Source organism: Centropristis striata, chromosome 9, assembly GCF_030273125.1.
Source record: "Centropristis striata isolate RG_2023a ecotype Rhode Island chromosome 9, C.striata_1.0, whole genome shotgun sequence".
Taxonomy (NCBI): domain Eukaryota; kingdom Metazoa; phylum Chordata; class Actinopteri; order Perciformes; family Serranidae; genus Centropristis; species Centropristis striata.
In genome coordinates, this window is record NC_081525.1 from 40584397 (window position 1) to 40605023 (window position 20627).

At 38.4% G+C, this 20627-nt stretch overlaps 2 protein-coding genes and 1 long non-coding RNA gene across 3 annotated transcripts in view; all 3 read right to left on the reverse strand.

The window, feature by feature from the left end:
• Positions 1–11131, reverse strand: part of LOC131977629 (E3 ubiquitin-protein ligase rnf213-alpha-like) — a 36668-nt gene extending 25537 nt beyond the window's left edge. Inside the window, exons 1-18 of the mRNA XM_059341026.1 lie at positions 10742–11131; positions 10482–10662; positions 9847–9899; positions 9563–9722; positions 8954–9085; positions 8715–8813; positions 8477–8599; positions 6308–6497; positions 5913–6080; positions 5239–5391; positions 4144–4745; positions 3726–3885; positions 3428–3645; positions 2805–2942; positions 2442–2597; positions 1095–2349; positions 462–646; positions 171–311 (exon numbers count right to left, since the gene is read on the reverse strand). Coding sequence (XP_059197009.1) covers positions 171–311; positions 462–646; positions 1095–2349; positions 2442–2597; positions 2805–2942; positions 3428–3645; positions 3726–3885; positions 4144–4745; positions 5239–5391; positions 5913–6080; positions 6308–6497; positions 8477–8599; positions 8715–8813; positions 8954–9085; positions 9563–9722; positions 9847–9899; positions 10482–10662; positions 10742–10929 — 4302 coding nt within the window. The 5' untranslated portion in view covers positions 10930–11131. The remainder of the gene's footprint in view (positions 1–170; positions 312–461; positions 647–1094; positions 2350–2441; positions 2598–2804; positions 2943–3427; positions 3646–3725; positions 3886–4143; positions 4746–5238; positions 5392–5912; positions 6081–6307; positions 6498–8476; positions 8600–8714; positions 8814–8953; positions 9086–9562; positions 9723–9846; positions 9900–10481; positions 10663–10741) is intronic.
• A 1769-nt stretch (positions 11132–12900) lies between these two features.
• On the reverse strand, positions 12901–18296 carry LOC131977210 (uncharacterized). The gene is made up of 4 exons (XM_059340410.1): positions 18279–18296; positions 14651–15271; positions 13707–13849; positions 12901–12937 (listed from the first exon to the last, which is right to left on the reverse strand). Exons 1-4 carry the CDS (start codon positions 18294–18296, stop codon positions 12901–12903), a joined length of 819 nt encoding a protein of 272 aa, XP_059196393.1.
• A 208-nt stretch (positions 18297–18504) lies between these two features.
• On the reverse strand, positions 18505–19941 carry LOC131977630 (uncharacterized). The gene is made up of 3 exons (XR_009394903.1): positions 19919–19941; positions 19073–19179; positions 18505–18609 (listed from the first exon to the last, which is right to left on the reverse strand). It is a non-coding gene; the product is annotated as an uncharacterized LOC131977630 (long non-coding RNA).
• Positions 19942–20627: the final 686 nt, after the last annotated feature.

Here is a 20627-nt window from a genome sequence, read left to right on the forward strand (position 1 = left end):
GTATCTACAGTGCGTAACACAAAGGTGAACTTTAGATATTTGAGAAACTTATCAAAAAATTTCCCTGGGCAATTGAAAAATAATAATTTTAATAATGAAAGAAAAAAGTCAGAATAGTGTGGTGTAATTTCATAAAATAAACACTGAACAAACAGTAAATCTCAACTTACAGATCTGGCCAGATTTGTGGTTTCCATCAACTCGATGATGTACAAATGCTCATGGCTGCATCGCCACATTCGTCCGTCTGAATCCATCAGGTACCGCAAAAACAAAAGCTTGAACAGGAATTCATTCAAGCCTTTTTGCACCTGGGTATTAAAATTTTGATAATTAGAAAAAATCTTTTGTTATCAGGTAAAGCAAATGTTGACCATATTAAAGATTGTCTGAGAACAACATGGTTAAAAACATAATCCAGGAACTTTAAATATCATGGTTTTACAAATGGTTTTGCTTACTGAGGATGTGACATCAAAGTGAAACACTTTGAGATCTTTTTGTCTTGGTGTGTCATACAAAGACTGGAGAACCTTGTCGTCATCAACCTCACGTTCAGTTAGTCGAATGCACTTTTTAAATGCAGTTCTTTGATCAGCACTTCCCTTCAGCTTTTCATACAATCTTTGGACGTACAATGACTTGCCTAAAAAGGTGGAAAAGATGTGGTTGAAAATAATTGAGGGCACATAATATTGCATTATTGTTTAAAATAAAAAAAATACTGCTGACACAGTTTAAAAAATCCAATTGTATTGTAAACAAACATATAATCCAAAGTGGTGATGCATCTAAAAGCATGCATCATTCATTAAAAGAATAATTGCTTTAGCAAATTTACAAAGTACAAAGTGAGACTGCTCTGTAACACCCAAAAATATCTAATTTACAGGAGTGATCTCACTTAACATGTCACAAAAGAACTGAAAATGACCATATCCGTTATATCATCATATCTAGCTGACAACTTTCTGAAATGCACAACAGAAAACTTAAATTAAATGCAGACTTGTGCAATTAAAGGCGGTAAACTATCTGCATGATTCCCATAGATAACTGTGGCACAGAAGAAGTACTGTAGGTGGAGGACTCACCTACTCCTGCACGTTGGGAAGAAACAATGCCGACAGAGTGGCCTCCCTTGAACACAGGGCTGTTGTGATCGGAGGGGACAGTGTAATGCCTGGACAAGTACTTCTGAATCCTTTCCAATGGCTCTTGTGGCACAACGTCTCTTTTGAACTGACTGAATGCAGTAGGAATGTATGTGTGTTCCCTGTCAGAGCTGCAAAAGATCACCAGGTTGTAATCATGTCTGGAACGCAGTTTTTGAAAACACTTCTCCATTGCACAGCTAACGTCGTAGCTAAGTTGGTCTGCCCAAAGCACTGTGTAAATCTTCTGGCCAACATCACCTGGTGTGAGACATCTCCTCAGGAAAAGCTCTACTTGCTCATAAGATGTTGCAGGGGTACACAAGAGAACCTCATCATAAGTTGGCAGTGGCTGATATTCACTGGTCATGTACAAGCTGATGCTTGAAGTCAGGACCTGGTCGTGTGGGCAGATTATGAGATTAGGCTGGTTTGGTAGGAGGCCTTTTGGGAGACTTCTTCTGAGTGAACTGTCTTTAGACTCTGAGAGCACTGGTTCTTCCCATTCATCTTTGCTTTGGTTGTCTGTGACAGTCATCAATTTCAGCAGCTCGCCTAAGCTTCTTATGTCCAAAAAGCCAAGAAAAAATATTTCCTCATTCTTCATGTAGCTGTTCCACAGCTCTTCCAGTTCCTTCAAACCAACAGTCTGGTCTGCTGGATCAGGACTCACATCAGCTGAAGACATGTTGCTGTCTTCCTGGTGAAGAAAGTGACTTTGAAAGTTAATATCTTCATTCATTCTCTTTGTAGGCTCAAATTGTTCACAAAACTTCATCCATGTGCTCCAGAAATCTGATGTTTTGCAGTGCGGTTTGATGAAAGAGAGCATCATCAAAACTTTTTCCTCTATTTCTGCGTTCACTTCTGTTGGCGTCACAACACTGCACAGGTAGAATAGTTGTTCAGCTGTGAAGTAGTTTAAGTGGTAGTGGTCACATCTTTGTTTGTCCATGAAGTTTCTCCAGTCATCAAGAAACAACTCCATCTTCTTGGATAGCATTGTAAGTTGTTCAACTAGACTACCACATACTTGAATGCGATGCAGTGTCTTGCAAAAGTTGATTTCCATAATGATACATGGGTCAATCTGACTTTTGCAATGAATCTTAGCTTCCCAACACCTAAAGAGTGGGTTCCCTGCAGCATAAAGGTCTACAAATGCTTTAGCAAGTCTTTGGACCATGTCAAACACCTGAATATGAAGAAGATAAAGAGATATTAGAGCCAATTAAAAAAACATACAGGAAAGTAGAAAAACTCTATTATAGCAAAAATATACAACACCTCAGCAAACTGTTCAACTTCACTCTGATTTTGTTCTCTTCTTCCAGACATGAGCATGAGCTTATTTTGCAACTCTTTCAAGTCCTCATAGGTGCATGCCATGTTTTTCTCATGTCCATCCTGAATGTGCAGCATCAGAGAAGTCTCTAAGGAGAGCTACAAAGGGAAACAGCAATATAATATGGACTCAGTGTGTTTATTACACTTTGTGCACTCACATGCACTAGACAAGAAAAGCCCATTTAATTTTGTAGATTCATAAATACATTACTATTGGGAAAATGAATTAGGTCTTAGGTCTATTATCTGAGACAAAGTGTTCACATAGTTTTTTTAAGTAGTCCTGTAATTCAAAAGGCAAACCTTCTCTTGGTTTTGGGCCTTGATAGTGTATATCCCACTTTCATTGATGGATGTAGCCAGGTACAGGGATGAAAATTCAACAGATCCATGGCAATCCTTAACAGTCTTTAACCATTCAAGATGACGTGCTGTATCCAGCTGAAACAGACACCGAACAAACATGTCAACATTATGTAGATGTGTTAAAACCTTGCAATGTCCTCAAAAATGTATAGCAGACTGTCCTTACTACAACACAACAAAGGTGTAATTTCATATTCCATTTGGCCACCATTCCTATAGACTATGATTACATTTTGTTATTTATTTATCAAAAAATTTGTGAACAAATAGTTAGAAACTACTTAACAATGGAGTCCATCAAAGCAAGACCCAGGTGTGATCTTCCTGATCCTAGTAGGCCTGAATGTAACCACATTCTTTACCTGATACTTTAAATTAGACTTGAGGGGTACTCCTGGTTTTAACCTTGATTTACCACACTTGCTGTAGTTGTAGTGCATGTACTGAGTCATTAACATTCATTTTCTGATCTAACAAGATTTAGTCACTTAGTTATTTCTGATTGTAGTAGCATTTAAGATCAGAGGAAGGTAGGAGGGAACTTTAAGGTGGGATCTCACCAGCTTCGTTGGAATATTTCTGTCATTTTCAAGTGCCTTCCATAATTTTGACAATGACTTTCTGAAGGTCTCAAAATCAGAGTCGTGCTTCAGTCCATACAACATGGACGAGTAACCAAGGACAGCGTCATGAAAACAGGCCACCCGACCCACGTCCAGGTCATTTTCTCCAGCAGAGATGGACGCCAGGTCAACAAAAACTTTCAGCTCATTGATGTCTGCAATTACACATTTCCTTATGTAGATTCAAATCATTGTTTAACAGTTGATAAAAAAAACCCAATTGTATGTACTGTACCTTCAAGCTCTTCTTTAACCCACAGGACAAAGTCTTTGCTCTGATTGAGTTTCTGGAGACATTCCTTATGATCATCCCTAATGTCCGACAGGACATGTTGGGCTGTCATGAAGCTTTCGTCGATGCACTTCAGGCTGTTTTTCTTGAAGTCAGCTTGATTCTGAAATGATTTTTTACAAATTGATGAGTTTATGATTACTATGCTTATTGAAAGCAATATACTCGTATGTCTATAATCATGTACATCTATAAAATACATACTTCACATCTAAATACAAATACATATTCTTCTATATGGTATTCCTCTCAGACCCCCCTTATGAATGAAGCCATGTTAATAGGTGTACTGTCTTGCTCTTTTAATAGTTATTCTTTAAGGACAGAGCTTCTCTTCCTGAATCTAAATTGGATCACATACCATTTGAAGCAACTTTTCCAGAACTTTGAAGTCTCCTTCTGGACATAGTGTGTTCCTGGTATCCATGATGACTTTGGCAGATTCCATTGCAAGATGAAGATCATGATACTGTTGAATCTGTTGAATCCTTCTTCTGATCCATTTTCTGTCATCAGATGGATTTGTTCTGCACATGATGTCTAAATCTTCCTTCAGTTCTTTGTAATGTCCTTTGTAGTCCTGAAAGATGTTGTCTATGTCCTCCAGTAACAGTTCACCACTCTTCAGACCCTCATAAACCTCTTTGTACTTGTTGTAGCAGCTCTGGAATATTTTGCTGTGGACCAGCTGGAGAGTGTAGATTTCTTCATTTCCATCAGCATCATCTGGATCAGGCTGGTCTCTCGACAGCTCTTCCACTTGGTTGGTCCAGCACGTTTTAAAGATGGTGCTGTCTTTGATGGCGTACAGCTCTGAAGCCATCTCACGGGTTATATCACAAAGGTTGAAATAAGTGACCTGTCCAGTTGTCTGTCCATCCAGAGTGTGAACCTTCATGAATTGATTCAGATTCATCATCTCAATGTTGTTATGAAGTTTTTCATCCAACCCCTTGAAGTCAGCTGTGGAATAAAAATATATTAAATATGAATGATAAAATAGATCAACAGGTCCTTCAACTGTCCTTTCAGAACTAATTGCTCAATATCATAATCTATGCAATCTGCAGTGAACTACTTAACCGATTATTCTAAAAGATTGGATACTAAAACACTGTCAGAAAAACTGAATCTCACAGGATGAGATCCAGCAGACCCTAACCCTATAGACTATAACCACACTGGATCTGGAGCTGGTTCCACAAAGAATGAGCTGGTATCTTTTGACCTGACACATTAGACCAGCCTACTTCCTCTGTATAATATGATCTATCCTATTTTTGAGTCTCCACCTTTCAGATTTTTATTATTTGAATTTGACTGTTCAGTGCATGCAAACAAATATAATTTTGCAAGAAATATCAACTTGGAAATGACCTACATATCTTTATACTAAGTCTATATTAACTTGATCCTTCAACATTATTTCTGCTTTAAGTGTGCCGGCACTGTCTACCTTTGACATGATGTGGAAGCTCCTGGCAGATCTGTAGAAGGTATTTGACCATCTCCTTCTCACTATCCACAGCTTCTGCTTCCTCTTTTCTTTGTCTCAGTAACGCTTTCATGTTTCTTCTATCTTTACAACGACCATCTTCACAAAGGACATCTAGAGGAACATAAACACTTATGATGAATTCAAACACAAAAAGTAGACTCTTGCTATAGTCTAATGGTGCACAAACAACCACACAAAAGTAAAGTATTACATTTACATACAAACTACAAAAGCAATGTACTTGTAGGATTTTATAAATGATAACCGTTGCTAGGAATAGAAGTATTTCCTACTGAAAACTGACTAAACTGCTAAAACTGCTAAAAGTGGTTTCTTGACTTTGCAGTTGCATTTTAAAAGGTAATTTTACTTTAAAGAAGTACCTTACATACCTTTTATTATATACTCTCCCATTCTAAGTCCCTACACACTGAGCTACTGCCCCCATGTCTGGTATCTAAGAACCACAAATTACATTGGTCCATTGTATTATAATTAAAAAATATAAGAAAAAATTGTGTTAATTTTATGACTGGAGAAGTTTGAATTCATTCTGAAACATTTTTTCAAAGAAAACAAAGACAAATGAAGAGGAATTGGGGGAGAAGAGACAGACAGATATTTCTAGTCACCTATCTTCAGCAAGTCCACAAATTCACGTTCTTTCTTGAGGATTTGGTTTAAAGTTTTCATTTGGATCTCTCCACTGAGGAACTTCTGTGATACAGATTTGAATGCTGTACACGCCAAAGTCATCCTGATTTGTGCTTCATCTGACAATTTGTTGATCAGTCCTCCTTCTGGAAAACAAGCATGTAAACATAAACGACAAAACATTTGACTATGAGTTATACACACAAAGAAAATAAGAAAAATATTGATCACAAGAAAAAACATTTACTGAGTCTCTCTCTCACTCACACACACACACACACAATGTAAAAAAAGGTAACTGTACACCATGCATAGCAGAGAGCACATTCCAATGTTATTCCAGCAACATTATATGTTCCAGTGAAGTATTTACCTGTCATTTGGAAAGCTGTGCTGGCCATGGGCCAGTTCAGAAGGTATTCCAGTATCAAGTCCTCCCCTTCGATGTCATCTCCATTCACATCTGTGGGCCATGTCTTCAGCAGAACAACGGACATCAGCTTCCCAAACTTTGTGAGATCATGTTTGGCCAATAGTTCTGAAACAGCTCTGCCAGATTTATCCTGAACAGAAGAAATTCAATCATTTAGTACTCACACATTGGTACATTCCAGCCAGTGAAACCAGTTGTACTTTCATGATGTCAGGTTTTGTTAAGAAGACTGAGAGGAAAAAACATGCACTTCCAGAATTTGTCATGCAGGCTAAGTGCTAAAAATCTTGAAGAGGGATGTATTTATTTAACTAGAAAATTTCCTCTGGGGAAATTTTGAAAGGGCCACGGGGGCTACTGCCGGTGTGTGTACACTATTCAGAGATTTCAAACAATTAATACTAGTAATGTTATGATACTATATAATATACAAGGTACAAGGCACACCTACAACAAACATTCCTCTTCAAGTATTTATTTATACAGCAACCTATGCCCTTTAACCTCAAAATGTGTGTGTGTGAAACATTTGTATCTGGAGGAGTGTGCACGCTTACGCGCGCATATGTGTGTGTGTGTGTGTATCTTTAACTGTTATTACATTAAATGACCAGTGTGTGTGTGTGTGTGTGTGTGTGTGTGTGTGTGTGTGCGTGCATCTGTAACTGTAATCACATCAAAGCATCAAAGCATCAAAGCGTTGGGGTCGACCAATCAGAGCAGAGCAATCAACGGAATTAACAGCTGTGGAATCTTCTGGCACAATGAAAGCAGCCAGAGGTGGGCAGAGTGAAATTTCTGGCCTCGAACAGAAAGCATTTTTGGCAAAACCATAATACCTATCATTGATCCGACTTCACTTTGAGCGTCCTGAGTTCTTCCTGAACGTCTACATATGTTTTTTTTAAGAAAAATGAAAAAATAGCTTTGTTAGAGCGATCTAAAAAAACAGTTAAATCTCACTTTTTCCGAAATCTTCCTGCGTTTTTAATATGGGACCCAATGAGGCTGTTGGTGATTTTGGTGGCGCATCTTTGCGTCGTACGCCCAAACTATAACTCTGACAGCTTTACCAGAGGATTGTGAGTGAGAAGACAAATTTTCCTACGTTTCTATGTATAAATTATTTCTGTAGAGTGGAATTTGCAGCCTGGAGCGCAGTTTTAAAATTTATTTTTTGACAGTTTTACCTCTCCCTCTACACTCTGGCGATGACATCACACACTCTGACACGAACATTCCGTGCAATACACACCCATTATAATCTCAGAATTTCTCCAAAAATGATCATGGTCATTGAACAGGGATTGATAAAAAACTATATGACCTATCGAAACGTGGATTAATTCACCGATACACAAGACTTGTGTCTACTGTTTAAAGTTTAAATGGAGTCTCTAGGTGAAATAATGCCGGCGAAGTAGACGTTTAAAAATCTCCAATGATTGTTCTTTTTCACTCATTTTCTTTCAGCCGTCCCATTCATTTCCATGCAAAATTTTGAGCAGTTTTTCGCGACTTATGTCGCGAAAAATTCGTATTCTGTAGAGAAAAGTAATAGCACACCGATCCCGATCAAACCGCACGTTTTGATATATAATTTGTCCTGCAACTCTTCAAGTTGTAGGACTAGTAGCGGGAGGAAATTGCGTCCGGAAGAGGAAGAAGAAGAAATCCACAGTATAACAGTAGTGCAGCACTGGTCCCTACAGATATTGCTGGATGGGACCAGTGCTGGGGAGATTGCCCCGAGGCCCTAATTAATTAATGCATTAAATGCTTTTTGGTCAAGACCATATTTTGTTCTTCATCTACAAGGTTAAGTGTCTTTGGGGGGTTTTTATACAGGTATTCATAATTACAGCCTTGTAATAGATTTATAATAGTATATATAGTATATATTATAATAATAAGAATATAATAGTATTCATAAACTGTTAAAGAATTGTTGTTATCACGCATTAAATAGTTGACATGAATCTTCACTGCTTCACAGCGGGGGTTACAATTGTTTATGACTAAAAATTAAAAAAGATTTAAGCACTTCAATTGACATAACATAAGAGAGCACTAATTATGTGCTTCTTCGCCACTTCATCAGAATCATACCTGACAAATATCTGCAACTGCCTCCAAAGCACATTGCTCTACTGTGCTGCAGAGCAACGGGCTTGTCCGACTCAGTTCTTCCATCTTGTTGGAGTATAATCCAATTTGAGTCATCGGGCGTTCCTAGCAAACAAGCACACTTCTTCAGTTTTGTTTCTCAAGTGCATATGTAAAGCATGTAAACAACAGAATCCAAGATCTTTAAAGCATGTTTACACAAACACAAATCTATTCTTACTTTTTTTAGTTTTCCTTTAAAATCCTCCATGAGGGTGGTTCTCCAGAATGAAGTGTGTTCCTCATGACTGAAGGACAGTGAGAGTAACGTTTCCCATACCTAGAAAGACAAACATTTGGATTTTAATAATTCAGTTACATCATAAGTACTGTATAAAACATCATATCACTATCACACTGGGAAAAATTTTTTTTATGTTGAACCACAACAGTAAACAATATATACATATTTCTGCTTACCTTAATTTCATGGGGTACCGAGAACTGAGTACTCCAGTCATTAAGCAGTTTGTTACTGAAAGTTTTTCTCCTCCATTCCCTCGTTGTTTCCAATGTCTCCCAAATCACCTCTTGATGAATTCTCTCTCTTGCCTGTTGGGAAAAGTAGAAATAATTAGCTTTTAATGACGAAACAACTGAATAGTTTTTCTTGGCATCACCCAAAACAAGTCAAATTTTGGTGAAGGAAAAACAACAATAATTACAATATTTAATAGGCTGCATTGGTTGAATAATTTTCCTCAAAACAATGTGGACAAAATAAAAGAATAAATCTGTTGCTGTAAACTGCTACACTGCAAATAAGCCAACTTGTTAGCACAACAAAGGAAGCCAGTTGTCTGCTCAAAAACAAGTTGGTGAGTTGTTGGTACTTATATCTTTAAGTTGGGGTTCACAACAAGGAGCAATAGTTCTGCTAACTCTTATTTCTTTGTTGTGAAATGCGGGAAAGCGGTGAAATTCGGTCATTAGCGAACGCTAGCGGCTAACTGATGCTAGCGGCTAACTGAAGCTAGCGGCTAACTGACGCTAGCGGGACATTTCCAGCAGATAGACAGTGAGCCTCACCTGTGAAGTGCTGTGGTCATACACCTTGGCCGTCAGACAGACCAGCTGAAGGAAATAAATGGGAACATCCCAGCGGTCTGGCTCTGTTGTTTGACGGCAAATAGAACCAAGAAGCTTGACTGCAGTTCTCAAGCAACACTCTCCATATTTGTCATCCAAGCTATAGGGGGAACATGATTTTTGTTAGATATGCAAAGAGATTGCTCACAATATAGATACTGAAATTCATAGACATCACCGCAATGATATTGTATTGCATGAACTGATTTAGCTTTTTATTTGACCTTTTACGGTGGCTTTCTCTGTTGATGAGATGACATGCCAATTCTTTCAAAGCCTGTAAATAAAAAAACATAACACATGAAATACTTGTTGACAAACAGTAGTTCAATAGTAATGGGGTTCAAGATTCAAGCAAGTGGTAACAAACCTGCAATAACACATTTTAATGACCACTTGAGGGCAGCAAAAACTAATTCTGAACTCAACACTGACATCCTGTCCTGTCACCTTTCAAGCTGATATGGTTAAGTGTTTAAATATTTGCATAGCCAGTGGTTACAGGATGACATCATTCTTTGGAGATGTGTTTCTGGTCACCTGAAAGAACTTCAATTCTCCATTTGGGCTTCTGTCAACTCATGAGGGAAATATTTGTCTCTTTAGCCACTATATGCCCGCTATGTTCACTAGCTAGTCTCTGTGTTAGTTTGGCACTAAGCAGGTAGTGCTTCAAAGGTTTTTAGAACTTCTGAACTGAAAACAGCTGGAGCAGTGAAACAGGACCACAGCCAACAAGAAGCTGCACATTCAGGTGTTCATTCTATGAAAGTTTATCACTACAGGCAGCCACTTTCTCAGATACATTATTGGAACTCTATAAACTATATCCAACTTGTAGCTGTTTTAAGGAACCTACCATGTAGTTGGAAAGTTTTTTTCCGGATCTGATGCTGAACTCTATGTACTGAAGAATGTCGAGTAGGTCCACTTGCATACTGGATATGAAGCTTTTTAGATCCTCCACTGGCAGCAGAGACATCCAAGAGTGCACAAGGAGACGATCAATGTTCACCAGATACGCGTTTTCCTTCATGATCCTAATTTAAGTAAGAGTTTGTTATGGTGATCAGGTTGAGGTGGGCGAGTCATTGCAGAAGAAAAGAAACACCTACATACCTGACATAATGATCCCCGCTGACACGTGTTCCTTTGTACATCTTTAAGCATCTCCAGGAGTCGAGATCTGGGTTCAGAACAGGTTGGAGTGGCTCAAATGGCTTGCTTTCTCCTCTCAGCAGGTGAATCAGAGGGATGACCAAGACCCACTTGTCAATATGGTGTTCTCTGGCACTGAAGTAAAGCATCTCAACAGAGTCTGCAATACTAAACCAGTGGAGATGTCAGTGATTATTTACAGTGGAAAAATGTACTCAGTATTAAGAAAGTCAATTCAATTTGTGTCATGATATTGTATCTGTCATTTCTTTTTTTCATAACTAAAGTTACACAGCAGTTACCTTTTTTTATCTGACAGAGGGCTGGCAAAGTGTTTCCAGAAAGAGGTGAAATGGTGTTGTGGCATGTTAGGCAGGCGAAGAAGATCGCAAAGATTAGACAGTTGATCTTTTATGTCCTTTCCTAGATATTTGTTGTAAATGAGCAAACTAACAACTCCTGCATGCAAAGGTGATAAGTGGGGTTTTGTTGTTTCTTTCCTCTTCCTGGTTTGGTCATCGATGTTTTCCTCCAGAACAACTTTGAGCAGATTTGTCACCTAGAAAAAGCAAAAGAAGAAGGTAACAACTAATGTCTAAAAACCTACATTCTGATGATAATTCTTGCTGAAATCCATCTAATTTGTCTCCGTTTTCAGGGGATCATGTGCTGTGTGAGAATAAAACTCTACCTGTTCAATGCCGTATGGTAATCCCCACTGTCTCTTTCTGCCGTCATGAAGTACAGGTTCGCTGTATGTATACATGAATTGTCGTAGCAGTAAAAAGAAATTGTTCACATTTGGTTCATTCCAAGTTGTAAGAAGTTCAAAGATGATGTTCAGCATCTCCCTGCCAGCTAGGTCTCTGCCTTTAATTATCTTCTTCGTCAAAGAATTCCAAGGAAAGGTCCAGTTACTGAGCTCGGGATGGATCACATCATCATACTGGTGCCACTCCCCTTAAAGAGTCCAAAAGAGCAAAATTAATAGGAAACTCTGTGCTACTTTGTTAGTTTTTTGTGATGATTTCTCAATAACAAACTTTATTGTACCATTTACAACCAACAAACTTTTGACATTCCACCCTAACTTTAGGTATTTGTGATTTTAGTGAGATTTAAAGTCCTAGCTGCGACTCTGTTTGGTCGAACCTCAGGCTGTTCAGGCTGAAACGAGTTACTCTGAGTCTGACAGATGGATTAGCAATCATAGCAGCCTGTCATCTCCTGATATTGTGAGAATCCAGTTTCTGTGTAAAAGTAATCAAAGTACAGAGCCTTTTAACCAAATCAAACTCATTTCTTGACAATGTCTTTTACTGAAACAAATGTCATATATCCTTGAATATCAGAATTTAAATCATTCAGTAAAAAGTACATACAAAACATATTAGCAGACACGACAGCACTTTCCAGTTAATTGGTCCAGAGAAACAGACGAATATACTTCGTGCCTCAGCTCGTCTAGAAATCGATTGTGATTCTACAAGTGTTGGGATTTGATACTGCAGGCTATTTCGATTTTTGTTTACTTTTCTGAACAGTTGTGTACTTAATAAAATTTAAAAGATACAATATAATATTATCTTTTACTATTTAGAATGGGTAATATCTTATATCCTGTAGACACTGATTCTCTCTGTGCCCCGTTCTCATTCCCTATCTGCCTTATCAGCAGTATTAGCAAGCTAGCGCAGCCCAACGTCCCTGGTCAGCCTCTGCGTGCAACAACCGATCCAGCGGTGCAGGATCATAGACTATATATATATAATATATAAATCAGAGGCTGCTGGGGTTTGTGCTGGCTGTATTCAAGCTGCTAAGGTCACAGAAGTCTGACAGTCCCCCATTCTCCACCTTCTTATTAGCTTTAGCTTTTCTTATTGTTGTTGCTTGAAACAGTTATGAAGCCATTTTACAATTTTAATTATATCAATTTAGGAATTAAAAAATAAATTCCAAAATCATAAAAGCATATATTTTCCCTTGGTGGACTAAAATAAACTTGCCAGTGTCAAATGTATCTTTTGAGCTCTGTACTGATTCTCAAAGTACATGTGAATACCAATATGTCTGCAATAGGCTAATTATGGTCAATATCTGCTCGGCTGATTCTTTGCTTAGTCTTTAACATTAGTAGGAGTTGCTGCTGAGCCTCTGTGTAGAGAAGTGAAACTGAATTACCTTCATGTGTTAAAAAGTCCTCTCTGATCGTCAGGCACCTGTTGACAAATGTATTTCCATCTTCCTGGTAGATCGTCTCATACCTGGCCTTTTCATTGTGCTTCAAAATTACGTATTTATAGGGAATGCTCTCATGAATTCTGCTTTTGTGAATCACAATTCGCCCTTCAACAAGATATCTCTTGTCCCCTAGATGCCTGTGAAACAAACAGTTATAATTAGTGATAGCACCGGCAAAGATGGAACATCCAGACTTTCAAAGCAAAATATCTACTAGATTTAGTTATTCTGCTGCTCAGTGGCAGAAGACAGAGGAAAACTTTAAACACACACACACACACACACACACACACACACACACACACACACGACTTTAGTGACATTTAACAAAACAATGGTTTTGGATAACTGAGAATGTGTTTTTAAAAGAAGTCATACCTAGAGAAGGACATTTGCAGAGTTTTGTTCCAATCTCCAAACAGTTTTTCAGACGTTAAGAAAATCTGATCCTTTTCTGGATTCAGATGAAAATCTTTGGAAGTGACAGCGTGGAAGTACACAGTCGTATGCTCACTGCTTGGAAAACTAAAAAAGAAAAATGAAGTAGATATCAACATATGTTGTAGCAGATATCATTACCAGATTAATGAGACTACACTTGAGTGATTGCATTAGATTAGGCTTTTGTGTAACACATGACTAAAAGAATGTATTTATTATTTTAAATTTGTTATAAACGTACGTTTGAGGTGCCTGGAACTCAAAGTGTGTTTCAGTGTTATTTGTTTCCTTCTGTTGACTGTGAGTGAGAGGAGAGCTGCTCTCTGGATGCTGCTGCTGCCTCTCTGACCGGCCGCTGGCTGTTTCTTCATTTGACTCAGCAGCCTGTGAGACAAACAAAAGGTTAAAGAGTGTTAGATGATCAAAATATTATATTATTATAATATATAAAACATCCTGTAACTGTATGAATCTCATTGCCACTCATAAAGAATCAGTTGTGTAAGGTGGGTCGAATCTCATAATTGATTTGTCTTCACTATTAAATAAAGGCTGTGGAAAGAGATAAATTAACCGTATTAATGCTGTAAATGGTTTGTAAATTTACAGGTTAAACTGTCAACCCATATCCATGATTGTTACCAAAACCACTATGGCTTTAACCCATTGACGCCGGGAAGGCATTACCGCATTTCTACCATTAAAGCCGGGAGCGCTGTTGCGTCACTCTACCATTAAGGTCGGGACAGCGGATATGTCATTTTGTAGTATTAGTATTTTTTTCCACCTATTTTCGGTCCCCTGGCCAATGAAATGCATCAGAATCATGATCAGAATACATGCGGGAGTGTCGCAATGCAACATCGGACTTTTCCAGAACTTTAAATCATGGAGGAAGACGACTATAGCGGAGGAGCTCAGCAGGAAGTGACGGAAGATGAAAACAGCACCGAAAGCCACGGGTATAAGCTCTCTCTGAATTTCATTTTTATCTGCTACAGAGGCTGAAAAATCTATTATTTAGTAGGTGTTGAATTTCCAGAAAAACTTCAGGTTTTAGGGTGTCATTTGAAAATCATAGGTTTTCCAGGCATTTTTTTCCAGGCGCTTTAGGCCTTAATGGGTTAATGTCAGACTGATTATGATCAAATGTGTTTTTGATTAGCTGTTTTAACTAATAAATACCTGAGTGCTCTGGATGGTTTCCTTCACTGCTGAACATGGAGCAGCAGAATGCTCTGTTTGGGTTCTCTGCTCTCTGGCTGCTCGCTCTTCCTTCCTGTCAGTTTTCTTGGTGAACGTATCCTGTTGAGTGTTGGTTTGATGTTCATGATCATCAGAGACAGTCTGTGTCTCAGCAGAGGTTCTCTTATCTTCATCTTGTTCAGTGACAGACTGGTTTTCACACTGTTGCTGATCAGACTGAGATGCAGCGGAGCTGGTTTCTTTAACTGATGTCAGAGATTCAGACACCGACCCAGAGAGACCGTCACTAGGCTGGTCTGCTTCAGAGCGGTCTGCTGTATTAATATCTGTTTGATGTTCTATCAGTATACCACTGGCAGGTGTGGAGGGTGTTGTTGTCGTGGAAACAGAGACTTCTGACCTGGGGGTTTCCTCAACGCATGGCTGAGAGTCTCTTTCAGGCCTCTCCTCCTCCTGACGAGTCTCCTCCTCCTGTCTCTTCTTGGTCCAGACTGATTCAGCAACTGTCTGGTGAGAGGATGAGGCCGTGGCTGGACTGGCAGTGTTATCTGACTGGTTCTGTGATGTTCCATCCTCCAAGTCATGACAAGATGGCCGCCCCTGAAAAGAGTTTTAATAGTTAGCTCAGCAGATAAACATGTCAGATTCATACGTTTTTTCTGGGGTAAAGTTTCTCTGGAAGCAAACACCTTGGTGTTAGTTAAATGGCTAATCTGTGAAGACAGGAAACCATTGTTAAAAAAAGTGAATAAGTTAATAAAATGGAAAACATTCATGTTCAGAAAATAATATGCTACAAAAATAAAGAAAAATATGCAACTACTTTATGTTTAGATCTGTGAAACTGAAAGGTTAGCAGCGCACCCTTAAAACAATTAAGGTCGATTTGAAGTTTCACAAACTGTGTTGCTATTAGGGCTTGTACAAAGTGCTTATTAGGGCCTCGGGGCAATCGCACCGAGCACTAGTCCCATCCAGCAATATCTGTAGGGACCAGTGCTGCACTACTGTTATACTGTGGATTTCTTCTTCTTCCTCTTCCGGATGATTTTCGTCCTGCTACTAGTCCTACAACTTCAAGAGTTGCAGGACAAATTATATATCAAAACGTGCGGTTTGATCGGGATCGGTGTGCTATTACTTTTCTCTACAGAATACAATTGTTTTGCGACGTAAGTCGCGAAAAACTGCCCAAAATTTTCGAAATGAATGGGACGGCCGAAAAAAAATGAGCGAAAAAGAACAATAATTAGAGATTTTTAAACGTCTACTTCTCCGGCATAATTTCACCTAGAGACTCCATTTAAACTTTAAACAGTAGACACAAGTCTTGTGTATCGGTGTATTAATCCACGTTTCGATAGGTCATATAGTTTTTTACCAATCCCTGTTCAATGACCATGATCATTTTTTGGAGAAATTCTGAGATTATAATGGGTGTGTATTGCACGGAATGTTCGTGTCAGAGTGTGTGACATCATCACCAGAGTGTAGAGGGAGAGAAAAAACTGTCAAAAAATAAATTTTAAAACTGCGCTCCAGGCCGCAAATTCCACTCTACAGAAATAATTTATACATAGAAACGTAGGAAAATTTGTCTTCTCCCTCACAATCCTCTGGTAAAGCTGTCAGAGTTATAGTTTGGGCGTACGACGCAAAGATGATCCACCAACACCACCAACAGCCTCATTGGCTCCCATATTAAAAACGCAGGAAGATTTCTGAAGAAGGAAGATGGAACAGTTTTTTAGATCGCTCTAACAAAGCTATTTTTTTATTTTTCTTAAAAAAAATCATATGTAGACATTCAGGAAGAACTCGGGACGCTCAAAGTGAAGTCGGATCAATGATAGGTATTATGGTTTGGACAAAAATGCTTTCTGTTCGAGGCCAGAAATTCGAGTCTGTCCACCTCTGCTGTCACTGAGCCGGAACTTTAACAGGTGCAGTTACTTCTGTTGATTGCTTTGATCTTTGATGTGATTACAGTTACAGATACACACACACACATGTGCGTTAGCACGCACACTCCTCACACATGCATACACATGCTTCAAGCACACGCACGCATGCACGCACACACACACACACACACACACAGTAACTTTATGTGATTTTAATTACACACACACACACACACACACATAACAAACACACACACACACCGGCAGTAGCCCCTGTGGCCCTTTCAAAATGTCCCCAGAGGAAATTTTCTAGTTAGGGCCTCGGGGCAATCTCCCCAGCACTGGTCCCATCCAGCAATATCTGTAGGGACCAGTGCTGCACTACTGTTATACTGTGGATTTCTTCTTCTTCCTCTTCCGGACGCAATTTCGTCCCGCTACTAGTCCTACAACTCTTCGAGTTGCAGGACAAATTATATATCAAAACGTGCGGTTTGATCAGGATCGGTGTGCTATTACTTTTCTCTACGGAATATGAATTTTTCGCGACGTAAGTCGCGAAAAACTGCCCAAAATTTTGCATTGAAATGAATGGGACGGCCGAAAGAAAATGAGCAAAAAAGAACATTAATTGAAGATTTTCAGACGTCTACTTCTCCGGCATAATTTCACCTAGAGACTCCATTTAAACGTTAAACAGTAGACACAAGTCTTGTGTATTGGTGTATTAATCCACGTTTCGATAGGTCACATAGTTTTTTATCAATCCCTGTTCAATGACCATGATCATTTTTGGAGAAATTCTGAGATTATAATGGGTGTGTATTGCACGGAATGTTCGTGTCACAGTGTGTGACATCATCACCAGAGTGTAGAGGGAGAGAAAAAACTGTCAAAAAATAAATTTGAAAACTGCGCTCCAGGCCGCAAATTCCACTCTACAGAAATAATTTATACATAGAAATGTAGGAAAATTAGTCTTCTCCCTCACAATCCTCTGGTAAAGCTGTCAGAGTTATAGTTTGGGCGTACGACGCAAAGATGCGGCACCAAAACCACCAACAGCCTCATTGAGTCCCATATTAAAAACGCAGGGAGATATTTGAAAAAGGGAAGATGGAACAGTTTTTTTAGATCGCTCTAACAAAGCTATTTTTTCATTTTTCTGAAAAAAAAACCCATATGTAGACGTTCAGGAAGAACTCAGGACGCTCAAAGTGAAGTCGGTTAAATGATAGGTATTATGGTTTTGCCAAAAATGCTTTCTGTTCCAGGCCAGAAATTCCAGTCCAACTCTGGCTGCTGTCACAACTTTGGCAGTTGGTGTCAGTTAATTCTGTTGTAGTGGGGCGGATTAGCTCAATATTTTACAACAATCGTTCGCTTTGTGATAAAAGCATGAAATTTGGTAGATGTGTTGGTGAATATGTTTCGAACAAATCTGGATATTGGGCCACCTCAAAAGCGCCCCCTAGTGGCCGTGGCAGGCATTTGTTATACAAATAAATCAATGATGAATAAAAACTGCACTTTTAATAATACCAACTGGTGATGAATTGTATATTGTTGGAAAGCCTGATTAGTCACCTTTACAACGAGGTACAGCTTGTAAGGATCGTGCATTCATGGAATGAGCAACGGGGCTAAACGTGTGGGTAGCACCCCCCAAAAATGTGCATCCCCTGTGTAGTGGGGCGCATTACATTGAAAGGTATTTCCATGTAGTGTATAAATACATTCCTGCCATAGTTGAAACATGTTGCTGTTTACAGCTCAGAGTAGCCAGCAGGCAGAACCGGTTTTAGTTGAAGAGACAGGAAGTGAATGTTGGTTATGACTGTGAATTGGTGGCTTCATAAACTGTTAATGAGCATGAAAACCATGAGAATACAACAAGTGTTTCTAAGCCTTTCACCTGTAGCTGGGCAGCATCTTCTGGTTGGTCTTTAACTCCTTCTGGAAGCTGGTCCTGATCCTCTTTCTGCTTCTTCTCCTCAGCAGTGACTGAGGGTTGACGTGCTGACGTATCCACATCTGGTTAACAATTAATGTGATGTAAAATATCAGTAAAATCTATTTTATGACAGTTCATGTGACAGTTGTAGTTTGTTATGGTCCTCCATACGGATAACAACTTTACACTATAAACTTCAGCTCTGAGGCAAAACAAATCTGATTTCCAGCTACAACAGCACAAACACTGGCTACAAAAACACTTTCAGAAGACTATTACATGTAGAGTTCTAATATTTCTCATTCTGTTTAAAATGCTATAAACCAAACCAAATGAGAAAACATTTATTGACTAGGTCTGAATAAAAATACCAAGTGTTATCAATGTAAGAAGTGATTAATACTCACTCACAGTCAATTTGTTTTTAACATTAGTTGGATGTTTGGATGTCTATAGATATTTCAATTAACGACAATCTCGTATTAATAACGATTTCATCCAATAATATATAAGAAATTCACAAAAGATTTACAGAAAACCTACCTTGGGTCTTGGTTTGAGTCAAGGCATGTAACTTGAATCCACATCCAGGACAGAATCTAAACGACGTTTCCACTGGAGTCCCACAATCAGGGCAAAACATGATTTACCTGTTGAGACACACAACATGAAGAATTGAGCCAAACAGGAGGGAGATGTTGAGCATTTATGCCAAGTTCATGCTTTTCCCACAAAATCAGTCTACTAATTTTCCAAAAAGCTTGTTTTTAGTAAAACAACAAAAATATTTAGGCTGTCCTGTGTTCCGTATACACTGTAAAAAATGTTTGTAGAAATTACAGTAAAACAGTGTCAAATTGTATCAGAAATAGGTCGTAAAATTGAACATTGTACATCACCATAGTAGATACTTTTAATTACTGTAAATCAAAGAATAGCATAAAACTTTAAATTCTACTGTCATAAACTGTAGAAAACACACAGTTGTGCTGTAAAAATAAACAATTTTCATGTCAAATGAATGGAGAAAAACCATGATGACACAATTATCCTGAAAGTAATGGGATTATTCAGTATAAATTACAGTTTTTTTGCTGATATTTACATTTACATACGCCCACTGTATTTCTTACGGTGAAGTTCTGGCAACCACAGCTGCCGGTATTTTACCGTAAATGAAACAGATTTTTTTTTACAGTGTACAATAACTAACTTCCTTCGTCCTTTCTGTCTGTTGTTTGTCTTTGAAGAAGAAAACAGTGCAGGAAAAACCAGTATGACTAGCTTCAGATTTACTATCAAAAACACAATGGAAAATTCTAGTCATCACACTCAATGAAACGGATTATTGAGGTCAAAACAAATGATAAACGTGTTCAGATAACCGACCTTGTTGCTCCCGTTCCTTACATGGTCAACACTGAAAATCTGAGCTGAGACTGGCTTTATATAGCTGACTCAGGTTACTTTCACTTTCATTTACAGTAAAAGGTGTGGCTGCTTTGGCTCTTTCCGAGAAACAAAAGTAAACTGATATCTTGTTTTGACTCTCTTACATCAGTGGAGTGTGGAGATGCTGACCCACATCTGGCTGCACCTCTCATGGACTCACACCAAGTGGTTATTATTTTCATTATATTATTATTTGTAGCATTTACATAAAAACTACAGTATATATTTTTTTGCAGCAGGGCATCAGTTGAACTGACTATTATGAAGGTTAGAAAAGTCTGCAATCATATATTCACAGCACTTTCTCTGAGTATGGAAACAAATGTAAACATAATAAAAACTATCAATAATAGAGCACTAATACACAAAGACACCCTTATTGTAAGTTGCAGTATAAATAAATCTCTTTATAATGTTAGTGAGTAACTGGTACTGGAACTTTACTGGTGGTGAGTAAAAGGAATGAGTTGCACTAATGATAATGTGTTTACGAAACTTCTTGATATGCTAACAAGAATAAAGTCAAAGTCTCATCTCATGTTGTCAAACTGGAATTTTATTATTGCTGCTTTATGAGACACTACTTTAAACCTAGAGAGGCTTTTATTTGTTTTATTAATGTTAAAGGTTTTTGGTGATTTAATGC